This window comes from Electrona antarctica (genome assembly GCF_951216825.1).
Source record: "Electrona antarctica genome assembly, chromosome: 9".
NCBI classification, from domain to species: domain Eukaryota; kingdom Metazoa; phylum Chordata; class Actinopteri; order Myctophiformes; family Myctophidae; genus Electrona; species Electrona antarctica.
Window position 1 is genome coordinate 24,312,670 of NC_136790.1, and position 24,538 is coordinate 24,337,207.

A 24,538-nucleotide genomic window follows, 5' to 3' on the forward strand; every position below is an offset into this window, starting at 1 on the left:
AGATCTGCACAGTAACCAGAGCCTCTCGTATAAACCACTTATGCTCCGAGCAGACAGGAGCTGCGGTTCACATGTTCCAGCTCAGGGATATCCACATAATTTTATGGCGCAATTAGGCTCCAATGGCTGACACTTTCAGACCTCACCACCACCACTACCTACTACTCTGTCTGTCTGTCTGTCTCTCACGTCCCTCACAGTGTGTGTTGTTGTGCGGGTGAAGGGGTTAAAAATGCAGAGTGGCTGGATATTAATGCCACTCGCTCACAGAAGCCCAGAAGAAGGGGTCTGGCTTTAGCCCAGAGGGCCCAGCCCTCCCAGGCCTCTCTCTCAAACTCCCAGATCTCTTCAGCATACTTCTCATATTAAAAGAAAACAAGTTACACAAATGAGACAGATGGTTCTTGTTTGTGATGACAGTTGCAATTCTTTTTTCCCCTGTACCCTCACTTACCAACCCACCTCATCACTCCACTACTTCTTCCCCCCCCCTGCATATCTCTGCTTCTGCTTCTTGGAGGGGGGGGAGGGGGGGGGGGGGGCTGGTTGTGCAATAGACAAGCAGCGTTCAGCAGAGTTCCTGGGACTCTGAGCCATCACGTGCTTGATGTTCCATACAACCAAGAAGTAAACAGGCTTCAACCTGGGGGGAGAGGTTCTCTTACAAAAGATAACAAGCTGTAACTTAATTTAAGATATCACAAATTGCACAAATGGACAATGTCCTTTTTCTTTCTTCTTGTTTTTTTGTAAACCACTTGTAGCCGGCATGCCACCCCAGGTAGAGGGGATTTCCGTCTGTACAGCCAGGCTTACCACAGTATTTCTGACCCCATTCTCAAGATAGAGTGAGTGACTGAGGGAGAGAGAGAGAGAGAGAGAGAGAGAGAAAGAGAGAGACAGAGAGAGAGAGAGAGAGAGAGAGAAAGAGAGAAAATGGGGGTATATGGATAGATATTCAGACAGACAGACAGACAGACAGACAGACAGACAGACAGACAGACAGACAGTAGATCGGCTATTTGCACTATAGGCAAACGTCTAATCTCTCTTTTGTGTCTCGACCTGAAGAGTTTGGGAACCAATGAGTTAGAGTGTGACATAACATAACGTTTCTTTGACCATTCTTTCATATCCTGTGGGACCTGTAGAGGGTGCTGTAGAGGGAGACATGGCTGCCTCCCTCACGAGGTACGGGACCTGTAGAGGGAGACATGGCTGCCTCCCTCTGGGACCTGTAGAGGGAGACATGGCTGCCTGTGGGACCTGTAGAGGGAGACATGGCTGCCTCCCTCTGGGACCTGTAGAGGGAGACATGGCTGCCTCCCTCTGGGACCTGTAGAGGGAGACATGGCTGCCTCCCTCTGGGACCTGTAGAGGGAGACATGGCTGCCTCCCTGTGGGACCTGTAGAGGGAGACATGGCTGCCTCCCTCTGGGACCTGTAGAGGGAGACATGGCTGCCTCCCTCTGGGACCTGTAGAGGGAGACATGGCTGCCTCCCTCTGGGACCTGTAGAGGGAGACATGGCTGCCTCCCTGTGGGACCTGTAGAGGGAGACATGGCTGCCTCCCTCTGGGACCTGTAGAGGGAGACATGGCTGCCTGTGGGACCTGTAGAGGGAGACATGGCTGCCTCCCTCACGAGGTACAGCACCAGTGTTGCAATGCTGTGGCTGCCCGAGCTGGTATAGGATAAACCACAAGAGTGTGGCTGCGACGGGGTGCAGCTTAAGACCCATAATGGCCCATAATGTACTCTCCCGAACGGGCAACCCTTCCACAGCACACCATGTACTGTAATGTGTTCACTGTTCAGGGTCAATAACATGGAACTCGGTTTTGTCATTACGAAGGAGATATTGGCAAATGAGTTTGCTCGTAGATGAGAGTATGAGACATACAACTGAGTATAATTAGTCTGAAAGTATTGCAGGTTTCCCAAAGACCAAATGTATAAAGAGAACTGTACAGGACACACAAGATTTGATGGAACACCACATGTACGTACAGTAATCATTGAAACAGGAGAAACATAATCACCTAGCCTACAAAGTAAACATGTTCAGTTTAATTGGAGATATCAGAAGCACCCTAGATATAGCAGATATAGCAACCTAATTTGTAAACCTGTCATTTGAAATATCACAAAGCATCATTTGTACAGTTCGCCCAGCATTCATGGGGAGATGATTAAGTACATTTAAAGGTCACCACGTCCACACCTCCAGGCAATAGAAGAGAGATAGACAATGACAATTTAGGAGCAGTGCTTTGCAACAGTGCATGTATGGCAGAGCAAACATTCACTGCCCAGCCAGCCAACAGGGAATCCCCCTCGCCAAGGGAGACATTAGGCTTCTGGGCTCCAGGCAAGGGCTACTCTGCTGCACAAGAATCAGATAAACGAGAGCGCTCAGTGATGAAAGTCGACGAAATGAGATGGTGCCCAGCTGCCAGGTGGCAGATGAAGTGACCCCACTCATAGCGTCATTGGCATCCCACAGAGGCTGAGAGGACCGATCAGATAAGGAGGCCGACATGCATCAGAGCGGGGCGGTGAAAGTGACAAGCCACAACCATGTCGTCCACCAGCGTGGGACTGTTGATGGGGGCTTAAGCTGCCAGTGGTGCGTCCACTTGATGCTGGTATGGAGGATCCCAGCTCTGCTCTCCCTAGAGCTCCTCTCTGCGTGGAGGGCTGTGGGCTGCTGCTGGCCGTGTGTCTGTCATCAGGTGGATTTCAGCAGGCGTAGTCGAGCTGAGAAACCACAGGACTTTCCCTTACACCTGGACACTAAACACACACACACACACACACACACACACACACACACACACACACACACACGCACGCACGCACGCACAGTAAAGGTTGTGTGTGTGTTTGTGTGTGTGTGTGTGTGTGTGTGTAAAGGGTCGGAGCACGTGTGTTACATGTATCTATTAGCCGACGGTAACTCGGCATGTCAAAATAATCCTCTCAGCTACCCCTGACGACTGTCAAATAAGAGGTAGACACAGTGACACACACGTACAGTACATGGTGCCTCTACTCCACAACCCTCATACATCCCCTGGCCTATCACAATACCACCTTGTTTTGTCAAAAATCGAACTACAGTATAGCATTCAGCATGGCTTAAGATCTTCATTTTGTTTAATTCTTCGTATTGTTTTGACCCTAAATAAGTGTACTGAGTTAAAGACAGATGAGGGAGAAAGGAGAGAGAAGATCCATTTCAGGTTCGCAGCATACCAGAGACACTTTCCCTAGATGATATATGGCCTTGTTATGAATCAAGATGGTTCCTGTCTCACCGCTACCTTATCCTAGCCGCTGCAGGGCACGTATAGGCCGGGGAAAATGAGATGGATGTACAACCTGTGGGGCGGGGCCCACATGGAGGGCGGTGAGGATATTGCAAGCGGGCCCCCAAATAATTGGCAAAACATTATAATTTCAATGATAATATAATAACATAACATAATCATATTCTAAAAAAATATATGTATTTATATTCTTTGACACCTTGAAAAGCGAGTTTTCAATTTCATTGTGATCCAAGCCGAGCCACACTATCGATCGATCGATCGATCGATCAGTATAAAATCAATGTAGTGGTACCCTGAAAATGAACGCCGATCTGACTTATGGGTATAGGTAGCGAACACTGTTGAGATTCAGATCTGACTTATGGGTATAGGTAGCGAACACTGTTGAGATTCTCATTCAAGAGATTCTCATCCAGGAATGGTTGAGAACCACTGCAGTACATACACAACAGCCAGCGCGTGGAGCCACCTCCACACTCTGCTTGATGAAAGCCACATTGCATTCCATATGCTGGCAAGCTTCTTTAACCATGGAACAGGGTTGACTGAGTACCACCGTGGCTAAGACTGCCCTTTCACTCTGGCCAGCAAGAGACCCAATGTATCTGGGTGTTGACATGATTATGGATGGACAAACAATCAAGCCAAAACAATAAGCACTAAAATATCACTGAGCTGATAAATTAACACAATACTATATCTCATAAACATGTACGGCACTGAAGACACCTGTGCACTTTAGGGTGCAGTATAGGGCGCGCGCGTGCGCACACGCGCACACACACACGCACGCACACGCACACACACACACACACACACAGAGAAAGAGCACAGGCATGTGCACGCACCTCATGGTTTTGAGCCCTGATTTACCGCTGTGTCGTAATATATTGCTAGAACCCTCAGTGTGCTTTTCATCAGAAGTCAGGATCTGTAGAGATCACCATAAAATGCTCTGCTCGTAAAACCCTGTGCAGAACACACAGTACTCTGTGTGTCAGTGTGTGTGTGTGAGAGTTTGCGCGTGCGTGCATGTTTTGGGGCCCACTCAGGTCGCTGTGTGGAGGCTGCTGGACAAAGGTCCTGCATCCCTTACTCTGATTGGTCCTCCAAGAGGAGACAATCAGCCTGGCTTGATGGTGATTGGATGTCCCATGAGGACATCCTTGAAACATTTCTGTCTACCACACTGAAAACCAATTCCAGCCTTTAGCTACTCATTGGCACAGTGCTTCTCCAAGTGAGATCCAGGGGACCCCCAGAGGTCCTTGAGGTGGTTCCAGGGGACCCCCAGAGGTCCTTGAGGTGGTTCCAGGGGACCCCCATAGGTCCTTGAGGTGGATCCATTAAAAACGTTATGTGTGTGTGTGTGTGTGTGTGTGTGTGTGGACACAGAAAGAGACATGGGGCAGGACAGACAGAGGTGGTAGAGTGGGGAGTGTGTGTGTGTGTGTGTGTGTGTGTGTGTGTGTAGGGGAGAGAACAGGGAGCCATGCCCTTAGTTCAGCCTGTGTGATAATTAATGGCTGTCAGCATGTCTTTTAGCGTAAGAAGGTGCTGACAGACAGCACTCCAGAAACGCAAGGAATGTGCAGGGACTCCCTCACAGGGAGAGACAGACAGACACAGACGCATACACGCATGCGCGCGCCCGCACACACACACGCACGCATGCACGCACACACACGGAGAGAATACTTTTGGTTTAGGAGGGTTTCTCTACCATCCCAAGGGGAAATGATAGGGGTCACCAAGCCTGGGAGATCACCCGCTGGATCACCCTCATGTACAGCAGCCATTTGAGGAATTCCAGAACATATGTGCAGGCTGTGAATGTGATACCAGTCTCCTGTCAGTGCAGTTTGTGTGTGTGAGAAAGGGCTAGAGGGCAGGTATTCTATTCACAACATATACAGTACATTTATTTAAACAAAACAGTACCTTGCACTACTGTATAGGTTGCTGCTGCATGTACAGTAATCTGTTTAATATGCCAACCCACACAGCCAGGGTAAGCTTGTACATATGATGATGCAATGTTGCATTATTGAAAAAAGTAATTTCAGAAACTATATCATCAACCATTACTGACAACCCTTTGTGTACTGTATGGTGCTGTACTTGTAGTAGCATGTAACACCATGGAATGTAACTTAAAATGTGCAAATGTCCAATTTCCACTTATTTGATTCATACAGGATCCAGGAACAATCAAATTATATCAAAACATCAGCTCATCGTATAGATTTTCCATTGATCTGAAATAATTTTCCGAAGACACTGAAAGACATTAAACTAGTAGATACCATCATTTTAGTATTGGTCTACTTTAGGGCCCGTTGCTCAGCCTATGTAGACCACAGGGGGGCAGTATAAACACCAGGAGACATGTCTGGGCAGACAGTGCTCCCTGCTGGCACTTCATGTCCCTACATGTTTGTGTAAATGTAAAGATGGAAACTAAGCTTTAAAACAGTGGTTCCCAAACTTTTTCGTCAAGGACCCCCAAATTGACACTAATTAGCCTGACCCCCATTTGAAAAGATATGCCAGGGGCCCCCATAAGAGAAGATTTTTACGGCTCTAGCAGTGATTCTCATCCCGTTTAATTTCAAGGACCCGCAGTTTGAAATGCATTAGGGATTAGGCTACGGACCCCTCATTTAATGGCATTTCTATCTCGGATACCCAAATTTATATTGAAAAATCTACAAATGGAACCAAATGGACCCTAACAAACTATCATTTAGTTGGGGACCCGCTGGAACTCCCTCAAGGACCCCTGGGGGTCCCCGGACCCGACTTTGGGAACCACTGCCCTACACGTTTGTGTAAATGTAAAGGTAACTAAGCATTTAAAAGACCAGGATAATTACCTGTGCAATGTAACGGTTTTGACAGAAAGGACAAGAAACACAAGCAACTTTCCAGAGTTATGTGATTCTCTCTCCAACCTGGTGCCTCTAAATTATTGAATCGCACCTTAAAGAAGGCAAGGCAAAAGTAGTAAAGGCAATTAAGGTATAAGTTTAATATTTTTGAAAAGTATGCATATACAAAGAACAAAGACTTCAGACAAAGCATTTGGTTTTGCACCAAAAACAAAAAAACAAAAACAAATAACAGGTTATAATAATTATACTGACTTGGGCTGGACTTCAACCCAACTCTAAGCCACCAGTAAAGGAAAAACAAAATAACCAATCACAGATAATCTTTATCAAACAGTCTCTCTGCCATTGGAGGTTTCTGTTACGTATACTAAACCAAACCAATCACAGATAATCTTTATCAAACAGTCTCTCTGCCATTGGAGGTTTGTTACGTATACTAAACCAAACAGAGGTTTGCTTTATGTTAACTGGCAGATAAGAGTTCAGGTGAGTTCCGACCCACTAAATGTAAAAAGGAGTTAAAAGTAACCCTCATTTTTAAAAAATATAAAATTAAAAACAAACGGAACAGAGCAAAAAAAAAGGTTTTGGTAAAAACATCTGGAGCCTACATCAACATTGTGTGCCAGCTTACATTATTATTATTATTATATCTGTTAAACCTATCATCAAAACAGAGACCAAGGCTCGGCTACATGCAGTGGCACACCGTTAGGACGGGAGAGAGAGACAGCCCATCCGGTCACACAGAATCTACGCCCTGCCTGGACACAGCTGGCGCTGTGTGATAAAACACGCAAAGCCCGAGTAAGATCAGATCTACAAGATCACAATGTGTCGCATTGCAACACGTTGTGAGGCGCCTGAAGATCTGGTCATCTCGGAGCACAACAATGGCACGCAATTCAGTAGAAAGGTCATGCTTCGAATGTGGCTATTGGTGTACCACCGAGGGTGTCTCTGTTGTGCCCGTTCTCACTGTGTGGTTACAACAATGGTTCAACGATATCCTGCCTACACTCCCTTGGTCCCTGGCAACATATTAAGAACACACCGCTTGTTCTGCTAACACTGTTTTAAAAGTTCCCTGCTTCAAAAAAAGGCCAATTCCTGCGGTCCGCTCACAGACCCTTTGCTATTGGTTTGCCTGTAGCTCTTCAGCGAACACTGCATTCCAAATAGACCGCTAGTGAGCACCCTGAACGCCTTGCACATATGACTGGATTAGATGGTACAGAGCAGAATGGTAGGTCCTAATAGAGCATGTAGGACATCAACTATGGTAACTTCACATAATTATCCAATCCTTTCAGATGTGCACAGTTCTCTGGGTGGCCAAAGCTTAGCTGAGTCAGTCCACCTGGAATATGGAAGAAAGTTTTTTCAGACTTCAATTGTGTTTGTTGAGGGAAGGGGAGGGGCGGGTGTTGGCAAACAAAAACAAAGAAGCACTACTTGTCAAGTGCTGCTGAGAAGGATCGTCGGGACCAGGTGATGAGTGCGCTCGTCACGGGGCGCAGAGAAAGCAACACTCAATCAGGCAGCTGGAAAAGGGGCAGGGCTTAATTCCATCAAAAGCTTTTCATTGGCCAATGACAGCTAAGTGGTTGGACACCAAGAAGTGGATAGGCCACAACACTGACAAGATTCAACTCGACATACCTCTTGAATTCTACTAAAGCCTGATGTAGTATTTCACCATCCTGCCCAGAGCCCAGCTTGTTAGCAGGGTTAGGTTTGTCTTCTGTCTGACCAGGCCAGACTCAGATCTAGGTCATTATTGCAGAGGGTTATCTCAAACTTAGTTGGTCATCTTCTTTCTTAGTCTTTGCTGTTGGAGGACATAGCTGTTAACCAGCCTTAGCAGAGCAAGGGAAAGGGATGGAGAGGGCAAGAGAAGAATGTGTGTGCATGTATGTACATAAGGTAGGTGTGTGTGTGTGTGTGTGTGTGTGTGTGTGTGTGTGTGTGTGTGTGTGTGTGTGTGTGTGTGTGTGTGTGTGTGTGTGTGTCATGTATTCTTTCAGGACGGTATCACTCATAGCAGCACACATTTGCGTTTCTTCTTGGGCTCTGGGGGCTCCAACGCAGCCAATATCGCCTCATCAAACACATTCTTTAGGCCTTTCTGTGGACACAAACACACACAAGCTGAATGATGAGACAACACACTCTCACACAGGTCAAATAAAGGGCTCAATGGGAGACAGACATGGGAGGAAGGTCACTGTGCAAATCAAAGTGTAACATCAGGTCCAAACAAACACCTATTACCATGGATTGTGTGCGCCGTTACATCAGAAACTAATCAGTTCATAGCCGAGTACAGAAATGTATAACCTCATGGAAACTAACTGCATAATTTTGTCCGTGTTCGAAGGATTTGTGTGGGTTGCCAACTCGCCGCACACCGAAAATAGCCAACAGCTTTTTGATCGGTTAGTTTCAGTGTACGAGACACAAGCAGCTATTACCACCTCACACCAAACGTCAAAGACAGGAACATGCAACAAATCGAGCAAAACTCTCATGATTGTATCTCAACAAATTTGTCTCTACCAGTAAAATGACTAAAATCGCTTGAAAAGTTGGTATAAAGATGGCATTAGTACAGTATAACCCAGGCTTTAGGATAAAGACACCAACACAGCACATGTTACTGTGTTGAATGTCGAGGTGCACATTGGTTGTGACACTTCAAATTCATTGGCAATTCAAACAAGAAAGTGGAGGTAAAGAGAACAACGATCCAAAAATATTATCCACACACAAAGGTAAAGAGGTAGAGGCTGAGTGTATAAGGCAGGACAAACAAAACTAACACGTCAGAATCACACAGACAAATCGGGCACATGACCCCACACACACACACACACACACACACACACACACACACACACACACACACACACACACACGCCAAATGAGATTCAAGTGTTGTGATTGTTGCATTGAGATGGATGTTATGAAAAGTGTTTGCCCCTAAGCAGAACAGTGTAAGAGCCTTACATTTAGCCTGATCATGTGATGTCTAAAAATGTGCTGCTGAATGCAGGGAACACCCACAGGGGCTCTAGTCAGCTCAGAGTACACTAGAACACCCACAGGGGCTCTAGTCAGCTCAGAGTACACTAGTCCTAAACTACACTCCTCTGTGGACTAAAGAAGAGAGAACAAGAGATAAGTTAACTTATCCTTTATTAATCAATTCCACAAACCATTTATTACAATTAAAATGTATTAAATATCATCTGAATTTCCAAGACAGGAGGATATGCACTGCAGCAAATTGCACATTAGTCATATAGAGAGGATGAGTGGCCATAGAAATTGTGAACCGAGTATGCTTTGCTTTCCGACAGGAAGCAAACATCTTCCAAGAAAAAAGAAGGAAAAAAAACAGTGTCTGGTTATGAACCCATATAAAACAAGTGTTAAATATAGCTCAAGGTGTGCCAATATTCCATGCTTTGATGCTAAAGAACGAATAGTTCCACATTTGTACTAAACAGAAACCATAAGCCGACATCTTGGCCTGTTAATTATACATCAAACAGTAGTACAAAATTACATAACCATTAGTTTGTTAATGGAGGCACAGGTTGTATGAATGTGCAGATCTTTCAACACTGCTGAGGCCTGAAACGAGTCCCACATCTACTCCAAACCCTCTCTACATTGAATGCTATTAAATGGGAAAAGCAAATCTAGGCTAACTGAAGCAACAATGGCCACATCCCAAACAGCATACTACATCCTCTATAGCTTTAGCTCTACTCTTGGCCACAGGCCAAATATATGAGAGGGCCAAAAGCAGAACCCTCTGAGGAGAATAATGATATGTCTGCTGATGTGTCTGACTTGTAGGTTAATGATGTCCATTCAAAATAAGTTCAAGCTAACCCCTTTCCAAAACTTAAACATAGTAGGCTAACAGGAGCGAAACCAGTGTTGATTTGGCCAAATGTTATTTTTTATGTCATTCAGTATTGTTACAGCTTGGAAAAGGTTAGAAAACAGAGAGACAAGCTGTAGTGAGCTGAGCTCTCAATACAAAGTAGCAGTGGGTGAGAGGAAGTGAAGACAGGAAATGGTTGCTGATTGGCATGTTGGTTACTTGTAAAGTAAAGACGCGAAAATACTTGAAAAGCAGCAGCTATGAAGGGAAAAGAGAGGGGGAGAAGGACATGGGTAGATAAGAGATGGAGAGTAGAAAGGCAAGAGACAAGGGGGATGAGGGGGAAATGGTGGTGGAGGTCAGAGAACAATAGCAAGGATAGGAAGAGAGGTGGTGAAGAGGAGTGGGCGACTTTAAAATATACAGCATTTCCTCTTTCTCTTGGTCTCGGGCGGCTCTAGGGCAGCTAGGATAGCTTCATCAAATACATTCTTCAGCCCTCGCTACAATGACAGAGGGGAGGGGAGAGAACAACAGCACTATTAGCACAGCAAGCACAGGCACAGCGAAAGAGAGAGGGAGATGGGTACATAAGAGGAACATGGGCAAGCAAAGAGGAACAGTGTCTGAAACACAAGCGAAGACTGTAGAGATAGAATTAACCACTTAAGCCTTATTGGCAATGTGAAAACAGACGATCTGCAAACTTGTTGAGCTTGTAGATCCTGCTATTTTGGAAGACAAATTTTGACATTTGTTTTCCTATAATGACATTCCCAAAATACACACCAGGGTTAATGTGGTTAAAGTATGTGGGTGGGAAAGACATGACAAAAAGAGAAGGCGTGTGAGCGAGCGGCCACAGACTAGACGCAGACCAGCTCTGTCAGCTGGGCTGTGAAGCAGAGGTGTGGATGGAGGGATGCTCCCCAGACCACAGGGGCAGCGGACAGGAAACAGGATATTACATCAGCAGCAGGGGGGAGGGGGGCAGGAAGGAAGGAGTGGAGCAGAGAAACTATTGTTCTCTTCCAGCAAGGCCCGTCCCCACAACCTGGGACAGGGCAACCCACCCACCTATTGTTTTCTTCCAGCAAGGCCCGTCCCCACAGCCTGGGACACGGCAACCCACCCCCCTATTGTTCTCTTCCAGCAAGGCCCGTCCCCACAGCCTGGGACACGGCAACCCACCCCCCCAGGGGGGAAAAAAATAAGCTTCTCTCTCCCCATTCTGTTTGTCACTGCTCCTATATCTTCATAGACTCAGCTGAGACGGTACAATCAAGGTGTTAGTCAAATCAAAATATGTTTACTGGAATTTATCTAGCAATATTAATGTATGTCGGATTGTCACTGTCCGAATTTAATTTGGGGTGTGGCAACTCAGTGGTTAGCACTGTTGTTTCACGTGACAATGTCCTGGGAAAGGGATTGAGCCAAACTGAGACCTTTGTGTGTGGAGATTGCACGTCTTCTCTGTGACCAAACGGCATCAAGGTTAGTATGCTAGTTCCTTTGACCACGGTAAATGCCCTTATAACTGCAACCTAGTCACTGCTACTAAAAGTTTGGATCCAGCACAGGGGACAAATGTCCCCACAGGAAATCAATAATGTGCAACTTAAACACCACAACCTTGTTTAATAGTATCTGTACTGTCTCTCTCTTCTGAGCACTATATATATATATATATATATATATATATATATATATATAGACAAATATCAGTGTTTCATTTTGGTTTTAAAAGTCTAAAGACAAACACACATACTGTCACAATACATGCAGGAAAAGGAGTGTTTTTCATTCCAACAATAACAATTTTGAAACCCAACAGATATTTAACTATATCAGCAATCAAATGTTTTCCCTAGCGTACCATTACAATTTTGGAATCTGCAAACCACAGCCCTGATCTAACCTGATCTATTTCGGCTACATTGAAAATGAGGGCCTGCCCCTCAATTGTACTCCGAGCTGATGATCAACCAAGTATGGCCTATGGCCTATACATGTTTCTTCTGAATCATATGTAACCTTTATGGGACTTGAATCAACTCTGACCTCATGAAGTAAGACAGGACAGTGATCAAACATGGTCAACATTCAGGTCAGAAACAGAGGAACAATATGCATATGGATCAGGGGACATATGTTCCTTTTTACACCACTTTCTTGCCTTTTAACCTCTGTAGAACATACTGTACCATATGCAAGTTGATGTTGCAAGTTCTCTATAACCAGCAATCGGTGCGTGATAATTCTGTGCATCAAATTAGATTTTATTCCAAGGCAATCAATGTCAGACTGCCTCTTCCATGGGCAGAGAGGGTGAGAGTGTACGATGGCACTGGACATAACGCATTGCGCAACTTACTCTTACAGGTAAAGGCACCTGGCACGATGATTGGTTTCATTAATGTAACGCCCAAACCACACCTATGCATAATGTTAGGGGTAGCGAAAGTGTTTTAGGGTTAAGGCTCGTGGCGCAATAAATCCCTAACCCTTATACTTAAAACCTTTTTTTGCCATTTTTTACTATTTTTATGAACATTTGTAAAATAGTGAAAATAGCCGATCTACATCGACACGACGTGAGCTGGTAGATCTGCTATTTGAACCATTTTAAAATGTTTTTCAAAATAGTAAAAAAAAATGCCAAACCGTATACGCATATATGTAAAGATAGGGCCCTCAGCTTGCATAGCTCTTACCTGTGTGAGGGCTGAGCACTCCACGTATTTGACAGCCTTAAGGTCCCTGGCCAGTTTCTCGGCCGTTTCTGGAGTAATGGGCTTCTGCTTGTTCTTGGCCAACTTCTCTATAGTGGACGGGTCGTCCCTCAGGTCGATCTGAGTCCCCACCAGCAGGAAAGGCGTCTTTGGACAGTGGTGGGTGATCTCTGGTACCCACTGAGCATCACACAAACACAGAGAAATGTAAGGATACGAGAAAAGCACTACGGTACAAAAAAAACTAACCAAATTGCTGGCATCATACTGTACTTCCCATTGCCTTCAAAAAAATATTTATTTTACAATTTTGTTTGGAGAAAGGAGAAAACCCGGCAAGTGAGAGACAGAGGAGAGAAGTAAGACTTGCCTTTTCTTTGACGTTTTCGAAAGAGGAGGGGGATACGACAGAGAAACAGACAAGGAAGACATCTGTCTGGGGATAACTCAGAGGTCGTAACCTGTCATAGTCCTCCTGACCTGAAGAAACCAAACAAGTGAACACGTGTTTAAAATACACAAGTTTAACACACACACACACACACACACACACACAGTAGCATGCAACAAGAAAACACATACCTGCAGTATCGAACAAGCCCAAAGTGTAGGGCTCGCCTCCGATCATTACAGTTACAGCATAGTTATCAAACACCTACAGTTTGGAAAGAGGGAGGAAGAGAGACAAGTGGTTACAAATCAGTGCACACACGCGCACACGCACACACACGCACACACACACACACACACGATTATAATCTCTTGGCTTCATCCACTGACCGTAGGTACATATTCCGAGGGGAACTTGTTTGTCGTATAAGAGATGAGCAGACAGGTTTTACCAACTGCTCCGTCCCCAACTACAACACACTTGATGGTCTGCATAGCTGGCTTTTACACAACTCATTCAAGATCTGGAAAAGAGAGAAAAACAGGTTGTTTCATTAGTGAGGGGCTATAGCAGAAGGATCAAACAACATGTGGTCAACATAGAACAAAGAGATGAGCGAGAACAGGAGATGGCATTCACAACTGCTATAAAGCAAGTTGGAACTGTTAATATACAGTACATCTACAAATTAAAGACCCGTTTTCAATTGAGTTGGAATCATGGACAGAATCGGAGAAGAAAACGAATAAGAAGCAGTATCTCAAACAAGGGGATCATTATGTCATGCCATTTGCCACAATGATACAGCACAATTTACTAACGATATAGGACTACAAGAGAAAAAGTATCACTGCATGTGATTGTGTCTACACTCCATCACTGTATACATAATATATTTTGTTAAAAAACAGCTCTATTATTCCAACTAGTCCTTACCCGTTCTGATAAGTTTCAACTTGTATAATATACTTGTGTTTTTTAATGAATAAAAACAGCAGTATAACATGAAAGTATTCTTACAAATGCATGGTAGGTTGTTTTCATGGCAAGGACCGCAACATTTACACTTATTATCCCACAGACCCCCAATTGAAAAGTATCAAGGACCCCCAGTTTGACATGCACCACAGAAAGTAAGGACAGTCCTACAGGTACTCCCGAATATATTTGGTATGTCGCACAGATCCAATTGCAGGTGCATTTGAGTCCAAAATGGTCACAATTTTGAGCTTTGGCTTGAGAGAACTCATGGCTTTTGCAACCTGTGATGTTGTGAGCTTGTAGATTAGCCGTTTTGGCGTTTTCACCGGAGCACGCGCTGTAGCCACTTCACGCTGTGTGTGTGTGTGTGTGTGTGTGTGTGTGTGTGTGGGGATCACATTATCCACTCAGGAGAGAAACTGACAAATATAATTTCTTAGCAATTATAGGCCAGTTCAGTACTAACCCCCCACCCCGCCCCGAGCTTGTAGATCGTCTATTTTTGGCAAAGAGATAGTGTAGACAGAAACAAAGCGGTCAAGTATAGACAACTCATGTCCAGTCTAGAGGGTTTTTTTAAGTGATGTGACGGTGAGGAGTTTCACAGCGAGTGTGTACGGCATGCATGTTTGCGACTTTGCCCCATCATCTACCCAAGATCCACTACTTGCTGAACAGGTGCCGTCATGACCAACAAGTACGACTTGAGTCATTGAGTGCAGCGACAACAACAAAACAATATTGTCTGCTGTCTTCCAAGTTCCCACCTGCAAATACCTTAGAGTATATATGAATAGAGACGGCACCCGGATGAAACCCTGAGGCGAAATGGACATAGTGGCCGAATTTGATATTGCAGCGTAGGCCCAAACACATGAACGCGCTGGTCCGTTGACTATCATTGTGCACGTTCACGATGACACGTGAACGCTGAATGCCTGCAATGATAGTCAGCGGCAGCGCGTTCATGTGTTTGGGCCCAATCCATCCCAGAATGCACTCTGTTCCTACCCAGAATGCACAGTGAAATCGCCTCATGGGCTTTTGAGCAACTTAATGCAAGTGGATGGGAGGAGAACTCGGGTGCCGTCTCTATTCATATATACTCTAAGGCAAATACCCCCTCAAAATGACATCCTTGTGACGATCCTTTCAATATATTGACTAAAAACTGATAATTATGTCAGGTAAATCACAACACAAACCTGTCTGGGACTGTAATCACAGACGGAACAAAATCGACCCATTTGAATTTCTGTGAGAGTCAACAACCAAATGAGCTCTCAATTCTTGTAAACCCATACATATATATACATATATAGCCTGCTGCTCTACACCAGGTTTATAGGAGCATATTTTTTTTACTGCCTACATTATAGATCTACATTATAGATGTTGTGGCAGCCAGCAACATTGGATATTTATATGATACATATTGAATTAATCCAACTGGTTCACGGCTCTGGATAGAAAGGCGGTTCAGCTGTCACTAGCACACGCATCTGGACATCAAAGCATTGCGCATTAGAATGAAACGCTTGTAGAATAATTCATGCGTTAAATCCAGTCTGACTGCTGACGGACATTTTGAAAAACAGTACAGTAGTGTGTGTGTTCAACATAATTTGCTACTATTGTATGAGTTACAATAATATACAAGATTTATATTAATAAGAGATATATTGCATTTGTTTAATTAGCCCTAAACAGAATACAGATGGTGGTTTACGTTTCATTTAAACTGTTAATCCCTAGAACATACAGTCCATACATTTGACATGCTGTCTGACTACAAGTTGGATCAGATGTGTACATGGCATTAGTTTCGCTTCACTCACTTTGTTAATGCTGTGCTATTCCTGGATCTGTGCTATTCTAATGGATACACAATAAACCACCCCCAATTACATACATTCCAGAGCCACTGTCAGCAACACAGTAACAGTGACACTGACACTGACACTGACACTCACACTCACACTCACACACACACACACACACACACACACACACACACACACACACACACACACACACACACACACACACACACACACACACACACACACACACACACACACACACAAGCTACCAATTAAGACAAATATTTGGGAAAGTATTACATATCAACAGAGGACATGCGTCCTATCTGATTGCATTAAATGATGTTAAATACACTTTGCCACTCGATTTTCCACTTACTAAGCATGCCATACCCTATATATCTCATATCGTTAGTCCATTATGCTTCTCTTCAAACTGGCCTGCTTGTCACACTATCTGGCCCTCTCTCTTTATTTTACATAATGTACCGATTTAATTAGAGAATTAATAATTCTCTCCTGGGTAACACATTTTCCAGCCAAACAGACGTAGACATTACGGGGTGCATACTTAATTTAGACTAGTCATTGGTTAGACATGGGTTAAGGTTAGGTTTAGGTGTGCTGCCCGTGGGAGGTTAGGTTTAGGGTGAGGGTTTGAGATAGGTTGTAGTTGTAGGACTAATGACTGGTCTAGTTGTAGGACTAATGACTGGTCTAACCAATGACTAGTCTAAACCAAAAACTGTCTAAACTAAGTACTGCACCCGACATTACTACATGATTTTTACCAAGCAATTTCCACAACTTCTCTCCAATATTTTACCCCATTTCCATGAATTCTGGAAGCATATTTTTGCATCCGCTCTACAATGCCTACATATAAGATTTACACCTGCCTCCCATCCCAAATCCAGTGCCGGTCCATCGGTTTGAGTTGGAGAGGTCCAGGTTTACGTTGAACATCATTGCGTGTCACCAGCCTGCCAGAACAACTCTGAGAGCAAGCGACTTGAAGTAGGATGCAAATGTAGAGAGATATGCATAAGCATAAGCAGCATAGCGCTGAAATGTTCATCTTAGCAGCAGGAGTTGTACGACTAACGCCAGGGCTCCACCGGACGCGTTGCGTCTCCGTCGCGTGCGTCAAAAAACGCACCGGTTCAATTTGAATGCACGCGTCGCGTCTCCGTCAACGCAACACGGGCAGTGGAGCCACCCTTCATTGATTAAAAAGGGAACATTCCCTGGCGGTGACGGAGACGCGACGCTGACGCGCCCGGTGGAGCCCTGGTGTTATGCTGAGGCTTCCATGCCTGAGTGAGGCCATAGACTTCAAAAAATATTATTTTGGGGGGAGTGGCACTTTAAGGGCCCACATCACTTCACCCGATACTGCACCCAGCATGGCTTTGCCTCTCTTTGAGCCAGTTATTATGTAATTATGCATACTAGCATTCGAGAGTCATACATTACTGAACACAGACATAATTCCAAGGCATTTCTGCGGATAAACAAACTTCTTGTGCTTGTAAAATTAACATCCCCACCACCAACTGCAAAATGTTATTTACACCAATGTGTATCACGTGATTGATTTAAAATCATAAAAGGGTATCATCATATGTCAAAAAGCTGATCTACAAGCTATAGGAGGTACTTCTGTGGTCTGCTGGCTCTGTCTACACAGGAGATTTGGCTATGATCAGTCTGGAGGTTTGTCAGATTAGCTACGGACACACAGACACTGAGCCTCTTATAGGTGCCACTGCCTATGTTTCGGCAAAGCCAGTTTTTACGGTGTGGCTAATGGCAGAATGCCATAATGTCATAGGCTGTGTGCTCATAATGCACCGTCAACTGATGGACACCCAACGCTGATAAATAATAAACAAAAATACTTGTATTTGACCTGGTAAGTCTTATTCAATTTGACACAGTAAGTCCATTTATATTACTAGATGATCGGGACGGTATGCAGCCCTCACATCTAGAGTACTCATTGTACCCATCTGTGTCCTTATGCCCATTATATGGAGATCTCTGATGTTATCAGTACATGCCCATATATTGGAATGCCATATGGATGGGCCATATTGGTTGTGGACAACTGGACATCACCACACTCCCTCGAGGCCTTGGCACTGCGCACGCCCAGTTTTGAAGTCAGTCGGTCCAATCCCATATATATGCACATATTTATTGTACAATTATAATAACCAACTATTGCAGGTAGTGTGCTCTGGAACAATGCGCATCTGATCGATCGACCTTGGTGATCAGCAAAAACTGTGGTCTATCAATTGGTGCATATGCATACCTAATAAACAGCTATAATAACAGCACTTATTACAACTATGTAATTTACTTTTAGCCAAGCCAAGCCACTTTTAGAGTTAGTGCTGGGCTTAAATGTCACCCTAGGGCTGCTTGTCGATGTACTTCTGTGTATTTGTCCACTGTCCAGTGATTAATAACTGCCCTATCTGGGATCGAAGGGCAAGGACGGACTGTCCAGATGTAAATTCTCTTCGTAATTTAATACACAAAATTATCGTTCCTACAGCACTGCCAGAGAATTTCCTCGACTACACTGAAAATGAGGGCTTGCCCTCAACTGTACTCCTTAAATAAAGGTGATGATGATGAATCGTCCGGGGAAAAAATGGGGAGCAGAATGTCCTTCACACTACAGCGAGGGATGTTAACAATGAATCAATCGATTAATTGGCGTTAAGAATTTACTCGATGAAATGTATCGATTTTCAAAACACTGAACATTCTGTGGTTCTGATTTCCCAATTCCCACCATTCTTAATCAGAATCAAAGTCATTGCTTTTAACGGATCGTTGTGGATGATATACCACAGTTCGTAAAGCGGGGTGTAGTGCTTTGGACATGATATCCAAACATGCTTTCTGTGGAGTGTGGACCCTTGTAAATCACTGATGTTTTTGTGACTAAATTAAATAGCAATCACAAGAAAAGACGAAAGGCCTCTCTCTCGAATGCTGAATGAAGTGACCCATTTGGTAATGGTGAAGAGTCTTCAAGAGACCCGGTGAGAAAAGAAGTATTGGTAATACTGCAATAAACATATCAGATATTGATAGCGTTTTTGATCAATATCTTTTTTACTTTATTTCGAATTCATGCAACATCAGACCCTACCTCTCAAATATCCATGATTTGCTGTTGATGAACTGGTCTTATATGTGCTACGTGGCAAGCCTGCACCAACGTAAACACCAGAGAACATATGGTACTCTTAATTCTAGACATGTAATGCTGCAAGTAGACCAAATCACCTGCACTGTGGCTGCCAAGCAGCTAAGTAACAGCTTCTCATCTGACGTCTAAGAATGGAAATGTCCTTTATCCGAGGGAATGAGGCTGCTAGATCCTCAGCAAAGCTCTCTTTTATGTGACAGACGACACTTTGCTCCCCCTCATTCCTAATTTCCTACATATTGGGCGAGCACACCTCCCATCCCTCTCTCCCAACAGTGGGTCACTGCGGCTTAAAGCTGGAGCATAACGTCATCTGTTTAGTTGTGCTGCCTGCACAGCACCATTTAGCTAGCTAGGAGCCTAGGACATGATCATAGGTGTCAATCTATGAATATTAATGCTGCCATGACAATTCACTTTCACAATTATGATTTTTATAAAAAACGTACTGATCCCAATAGTAGAAATCATTGCACACTGAAAAGCATATGCAGGCAGCATACACATTTTCTGGAATATTAAAGAACCCTATTTGACTGCAGACTACAGCATAGTACAGGAACTCAGCACAGCTTTGCAGCTAACTTTGAATGATGGAGCTGAATTAATAGTAATACCCAATGCCTATAACAGCAATTCACTTTCACTAAGGCAGGACCCAATAGCAACAACCCCCACATCCCTATGACTCTTTCTTTTTTCTACAAGCCTTTGTCAGAACTTGAACCCCAGCCTCAAATCATCCATTCTTCCTGCGCAAAATGCTCCCATGTCCCTATCCCAACATGTTGAGATATATAGACTAGTGCTGCATGATTCTTGCTCAAATGTGAATCTCGATATTCCTCCACAATAATTGAGATCACGATTCTTATTTCTCACACGATTCTCATTTTTTCCATTAAAATATGTATTGTTTTTAGTCTGTAGATGCTGGCCATTACTACAAGTACATTCAAAATGTGGCAAACTACTGTGGCTTTAAACAGACAACATCAAAGTGCTTGACTTAAACCTCTCTTAATGAATGAATGAATTGGACAGCCAACTAGTGCTGCACGATTCTTGCTCAAAATTCTTGCTTTAAAAGAAATCATCCTCAGTCTGTCCTCTCTACAGTGTCATAATAGGTCTGCAGTCTGCACTAAGCCTATGCACATCTCTGCATCACTGGGGGGTAGGTGAATGTACACGAGGTTTAGCAGAGAGGGACACAGCAGCAGAGTGCCTGTGGTTGCAGTTTCAAAGCAGATACTGTGACCATATGGAGAGAGTGTGGGGTAGAGGGGAATTTAATAAACAACGGTTTGACTGTGCTGGACCACAGTTAAACCGTTGTTTATTAAATTCATCCTCCTTAAAAGATCAATTCCGATTCAGTTTGAATTCAAGTACGCCAATAGATTAACAGAAATAAGCTTCCTCCTCGCTAACTGTCCAGTCCATTAGGAAAATGGGAGCTACCCACATCTCTCCATTTCAGTGTGACCATGGCTGACATGCTTGAAAGTTTAATTTCTCTTCAAATGTTGCCCGCAGCATGTACTGGTATGCTAGCAGCAAATCCCATCACAACAAAAGAAACAATATCATTAATCTAGCAAACCTGATCACAGCGAGTCTGAGCACGCTGTTGATACCAAGTCACCAGAGTGACCAGACCACAGAAGGGCTTTATGAAAACACACTACTGATTGTTATTACTTATTAGGAGGGATACAACAATGTGACATTTCTGGCCGATACCGATTAAAACACTTTTATCTTAGGCTACTTCACATCATTCAAACATAATTACAAATTCAAATATAATAAGTGAATGCATTATTTTGATATTAGTTCGATACCAATATTGCATTTTAAGGCCAATGTCGGCTGATACCAATATGATGACCGATGAATTGTCCATCCCTAATTGTTATGCTGCTGGGAGGAAAAATGAAAAACAAAGAACAAATAAATGCATTTGCTGCATGTAAACTCAACACACAACTCATCTTGCTGGTAAAATAAATCAATCTGCTGTACAGTACTGGATGCTCCATATTGGCATGATGTTTGTTGTCATTGTCATGTTGACACTACAGTTGTAACGCGGTCCCGACCCTAACCCTTTGTGTTGTGTTGTCATCTTTAACTAAATGGTTAAGCAACCAAGATTATTACCCAATTACGACATTGTATTTCCTAGCCTTAAAATATGTTTTCATGGTTATGGCAAAAACTATTTTAGAAGCACTACCCACCCATTTAGCCAGAATTAGAACTGCATCTAAGTATGTAGTAACTCCATAACAGTGATAATTGTGATGTTGACCAGATTTTTGCATTTTAGTTAAGTGAGGGGCGCTCTTATCATCGTACATCATCATGATGATGTAACATGTCGATGTACTCGTTCACATGAGACGTACATTCTCCATTCATTGTCAATGGGAATTTAACTTTGTGTAGGACAAAAATACCGATTTGCTCATCCACAGATGACAAATTCTCCATTCATTGTCAATGGGAATTTAATGTTTGTGTAGGACAAAAATCTACACTAATAGCTGAATATAGGAGGGGCTAGCACCCATCAAAAATAATTACTAGATTTAGTTACTAGTAATTACTATACCTCAATTCAAGATTTTCTAACACACTTTGCGCCTGCATTTGCTTGTTAATGCAATCAGGATAAGCTATTGCACTAACAAGTTTGCATTAACAAGTTAGTCAGTTACTGGTTGCAATTTTAACTACATATAAATAAAATAAATACAACTAATACAAATGAGTTAATTAATTCATAATACACAAGTAAAACTGACATTTCTATGTACATCACACTATCTTCAAGTAAGTCATTTGACTTGTACACAATTTAGGAAGGCTAATGGCTCAAAACGCATGAAGTGCAGCTCATTGTGTCATCATCACTTGATTTTCACCACGCAACAGCATATGGCACTTCCTGCCCCGCAGGGCCAGTAATGGTTTGCAAACTGTGGCCTACTTTAAAGTACAATGTGTAACCAACTACCCAGAACTAGAAAGACTTGCATCCATGAACACAGACAACTCTGGAATATCTGAACACGTCCCTGGATTATATCTGAACACGTCCTTGCAGCAGCAGACAGCTTTTTCAGTAAACTGAGATGTGTTGGTAGGTTGGCCACAGCTGCAGTAATGACTATCAGACTTTAATCCACTCATTTGTGTTTGTAGGCCAGCCAGCAGCCCAGCACAGTCAGAAAGCAGGGCAGCCTATGTGGGCTTGCAGTGAAAGCTGCTGAGTTTCAGTTTGCTAGGATGACAGCTGACAGATGCTGACACTTAAAACAGAACACATAGCTAATTGGAAATAAGCACTGGATTGGACACAAGTGCATCAAGCCCGGAATTCACTTAACCTCAAATTAGCTATTAATGATAAAATGTGATGCATCTAATTCCTCCAACTTGCACAATGAATAGTACCGTACCGTCGTGTATTGACTATTACACGACTATTTCACAAACGACAGGCGCTACAGCAAGGTGCTGACTTGCTTTACTACCGGATTTACACACTTTAAATTCCACTGTGATTGGTCCCGCAGTTTGCCTGAAAGCTTTCTTGCGGGCTCTTTTCATATACAAGACCCAGACCCAGTGATGCACATACACACAGGCCTGACCCAGATAAGGATCTAGGGTATTGTGCCTATTTGATGCGACATTTACAGTGTCAAAACACATCAAACAACTAGCCAAAGATTGAAATACTGTTTTAACAGGAATTATTAACAAATGGATGAATAATCAATGTATAAATTACAAGTTTTGCTCATTTAGCGTGAAAGTACATTTTTCGCTCAAGAAAGTGCAATACGCAGCTAGTATACGTACATTTGCCTAGCCATAACATAAGTCATTGCAACACCCACAACTCAAAACTAACAATTGTAATGTTAATTATAGTCTTCGCGTTCAAATCGAACCACATCGTCCGGACTTGATCAAGCTTGCCTGGATTGATTGGCTAACTTAACTGGCAACTGTTCTTACTAAACGTGCATTTCGGCCTTGGCAGAAAAACAATGTTGACAAATAGGTCCATGATACTACCTTTGATTGTAAAAAATAGCTAACAAAGTAGCTCGACGATACTAGACAGTACTGTAACCGCACAACAGCCCCACCTCGAGGCACGTCGCGCTAATGTCAGCTAACATGAACTATTGCTGTTGAGAACTGCCGTTGCTCCCTTACTGTCAAAACGAAACGACCCATGATATAAATGACTGTCACACAACCAAGTTAAGAATTTTAACAATAACGACTTCACAAAGGGTCTCTTTGCTAGCCGGTGTGAACACACACTTCTCTCTTAGCCGGGGTCGTTTACTAACCTAGTTAGCCCAGCTGAGCTAACGTTAGCGGATGCTGGTGCTGAATGAGACAGGCATAAACTAGTATTGTGACCCGTTAACCTCAATATGGCAAACTCATGATAATCGCAGTAGTTTAACTATGAGCATTAAGACAGCATTCAATCGCTTACATTAAAACAAAAACAAGAGAATGAAAAGGAAAGATTTGTTTTCCGTACCGTATCTTCTATTTGTGTGAGCCGGGCGTTGGCAGGCTGACGCTAGGGGCTTCCCACTCAGCAGAACAGGGACACGTCGCGTACTACGTCACTCAGCATCATTCAACACTCACCAGTCCAGTTCGACACGATCTGGGTTAACTTTAAACTGAAAATGTATTTGATCGCGATTTCAATTTCAGGTGTGAAATATGCCTCATATGCCCATATGCCTCAGTACCCCAGTCAGAAACCAAAATTGTGGATTTTCTTTTGTCCACTGCATAAGAACTTTATGCAATTCAGGAATGTGCATTGAAAAATAACATTTAGTGTACTGTTTATATCCCATTTTTATACCATCAGTTTGTTCCCGTTGACAGATTATATTGTAACATTTTATATAGCGTGGTTTACGCTATGACCGTAACACTTGCTGTAAGAATTGCTCATTTCCTTAACATTTGGAAATAAGGACAAAATGCTAATTTCTTTGAGGTCAAGTTTTCCATCTCATACATTTAGCGTTCAACTTACAGTATCTTTTTGGTTAAACTGTACCCACAAACTATATGCCAGAATTAAACTTAATTGGGACATTTCACCATACAAACATAGTGCTTTAAATATTTAGGTTTCAGCTAGTTTGTTTATTGTAATGGTCTATGGCTTTTCCTAAAAGCACTCTTAAA

The 24,538-nt window shown here is 43.3% G+C and overlaps 1 protein-coding gene across 2 annotated transcripts; it reads right to left on the reverse strand.

Moving 5' to 3' along the window:
- Window positions 1-6,345: 6,345 nt before the first annotated feature.
- Window positions 6,346-23,988, reverse strand: cdc42 (cell division cycle 42). Of its 2 annotated transcripts, none has more exons than XM_079509375.1 (6): window positions 23,868-23,988; window positions 13,642-13,775; window positions 13,444-13,516; window positions 13,232-13,341; window positions 12,844-13,041; window positions 6,346-8,356 (listed from the first exon to the last, which is right to left on the reverse strand). In XM_079509375.1, exons 2-6 carry the CDS (start codon window positions 13,744-13,746, stop codon window positions 8,267-8,269), a joined length of 576 nt encoding a protein of 191 aa, XP_079365501.1. In that variant the 5' UTR covers window positions 13,747-13,775; window positions 23,868-23,988; the 3' UTR covers window positions 6,346-8,266. The 2 variants fall into 2 exon arrangements, with proteins under 2 accessions (XP_079365501.1, XP_079365502.1); XM_079509376.1 differs by lacking the exon at window positions 6,346-8,356 and adding an exon at window positions 9,410-10,629.
- Between the last annotated feature and the right edge of the window lie 550 nt (window positions 23,989-24,538).

Bases quoted from the DNA above. Each gene is read 5' to 3' on its own strand.
- cdc42 (XM_079509375.1), bottom strand. From the start codon at position 13,746: ATGCAGACCATCAAGTGTGTTGTAGTTGGGGACGGAGCAGTTGGTAAA. The intron at 13,042-13,231 runs GCAAGTCTTACT...TGTGATGCTCAG, and splicing joins TCGAAAACGTCAAAGAAAAG to TGGGTACCAGAGATCACCCA. The intron at 8,357-12,843 runs GTAAGAGCTATG...TTGTGTCCACAG, and splicing joins AGTGCTCAGCCCTCACACAG to AAAGGCCTAAAGAATGTGTT.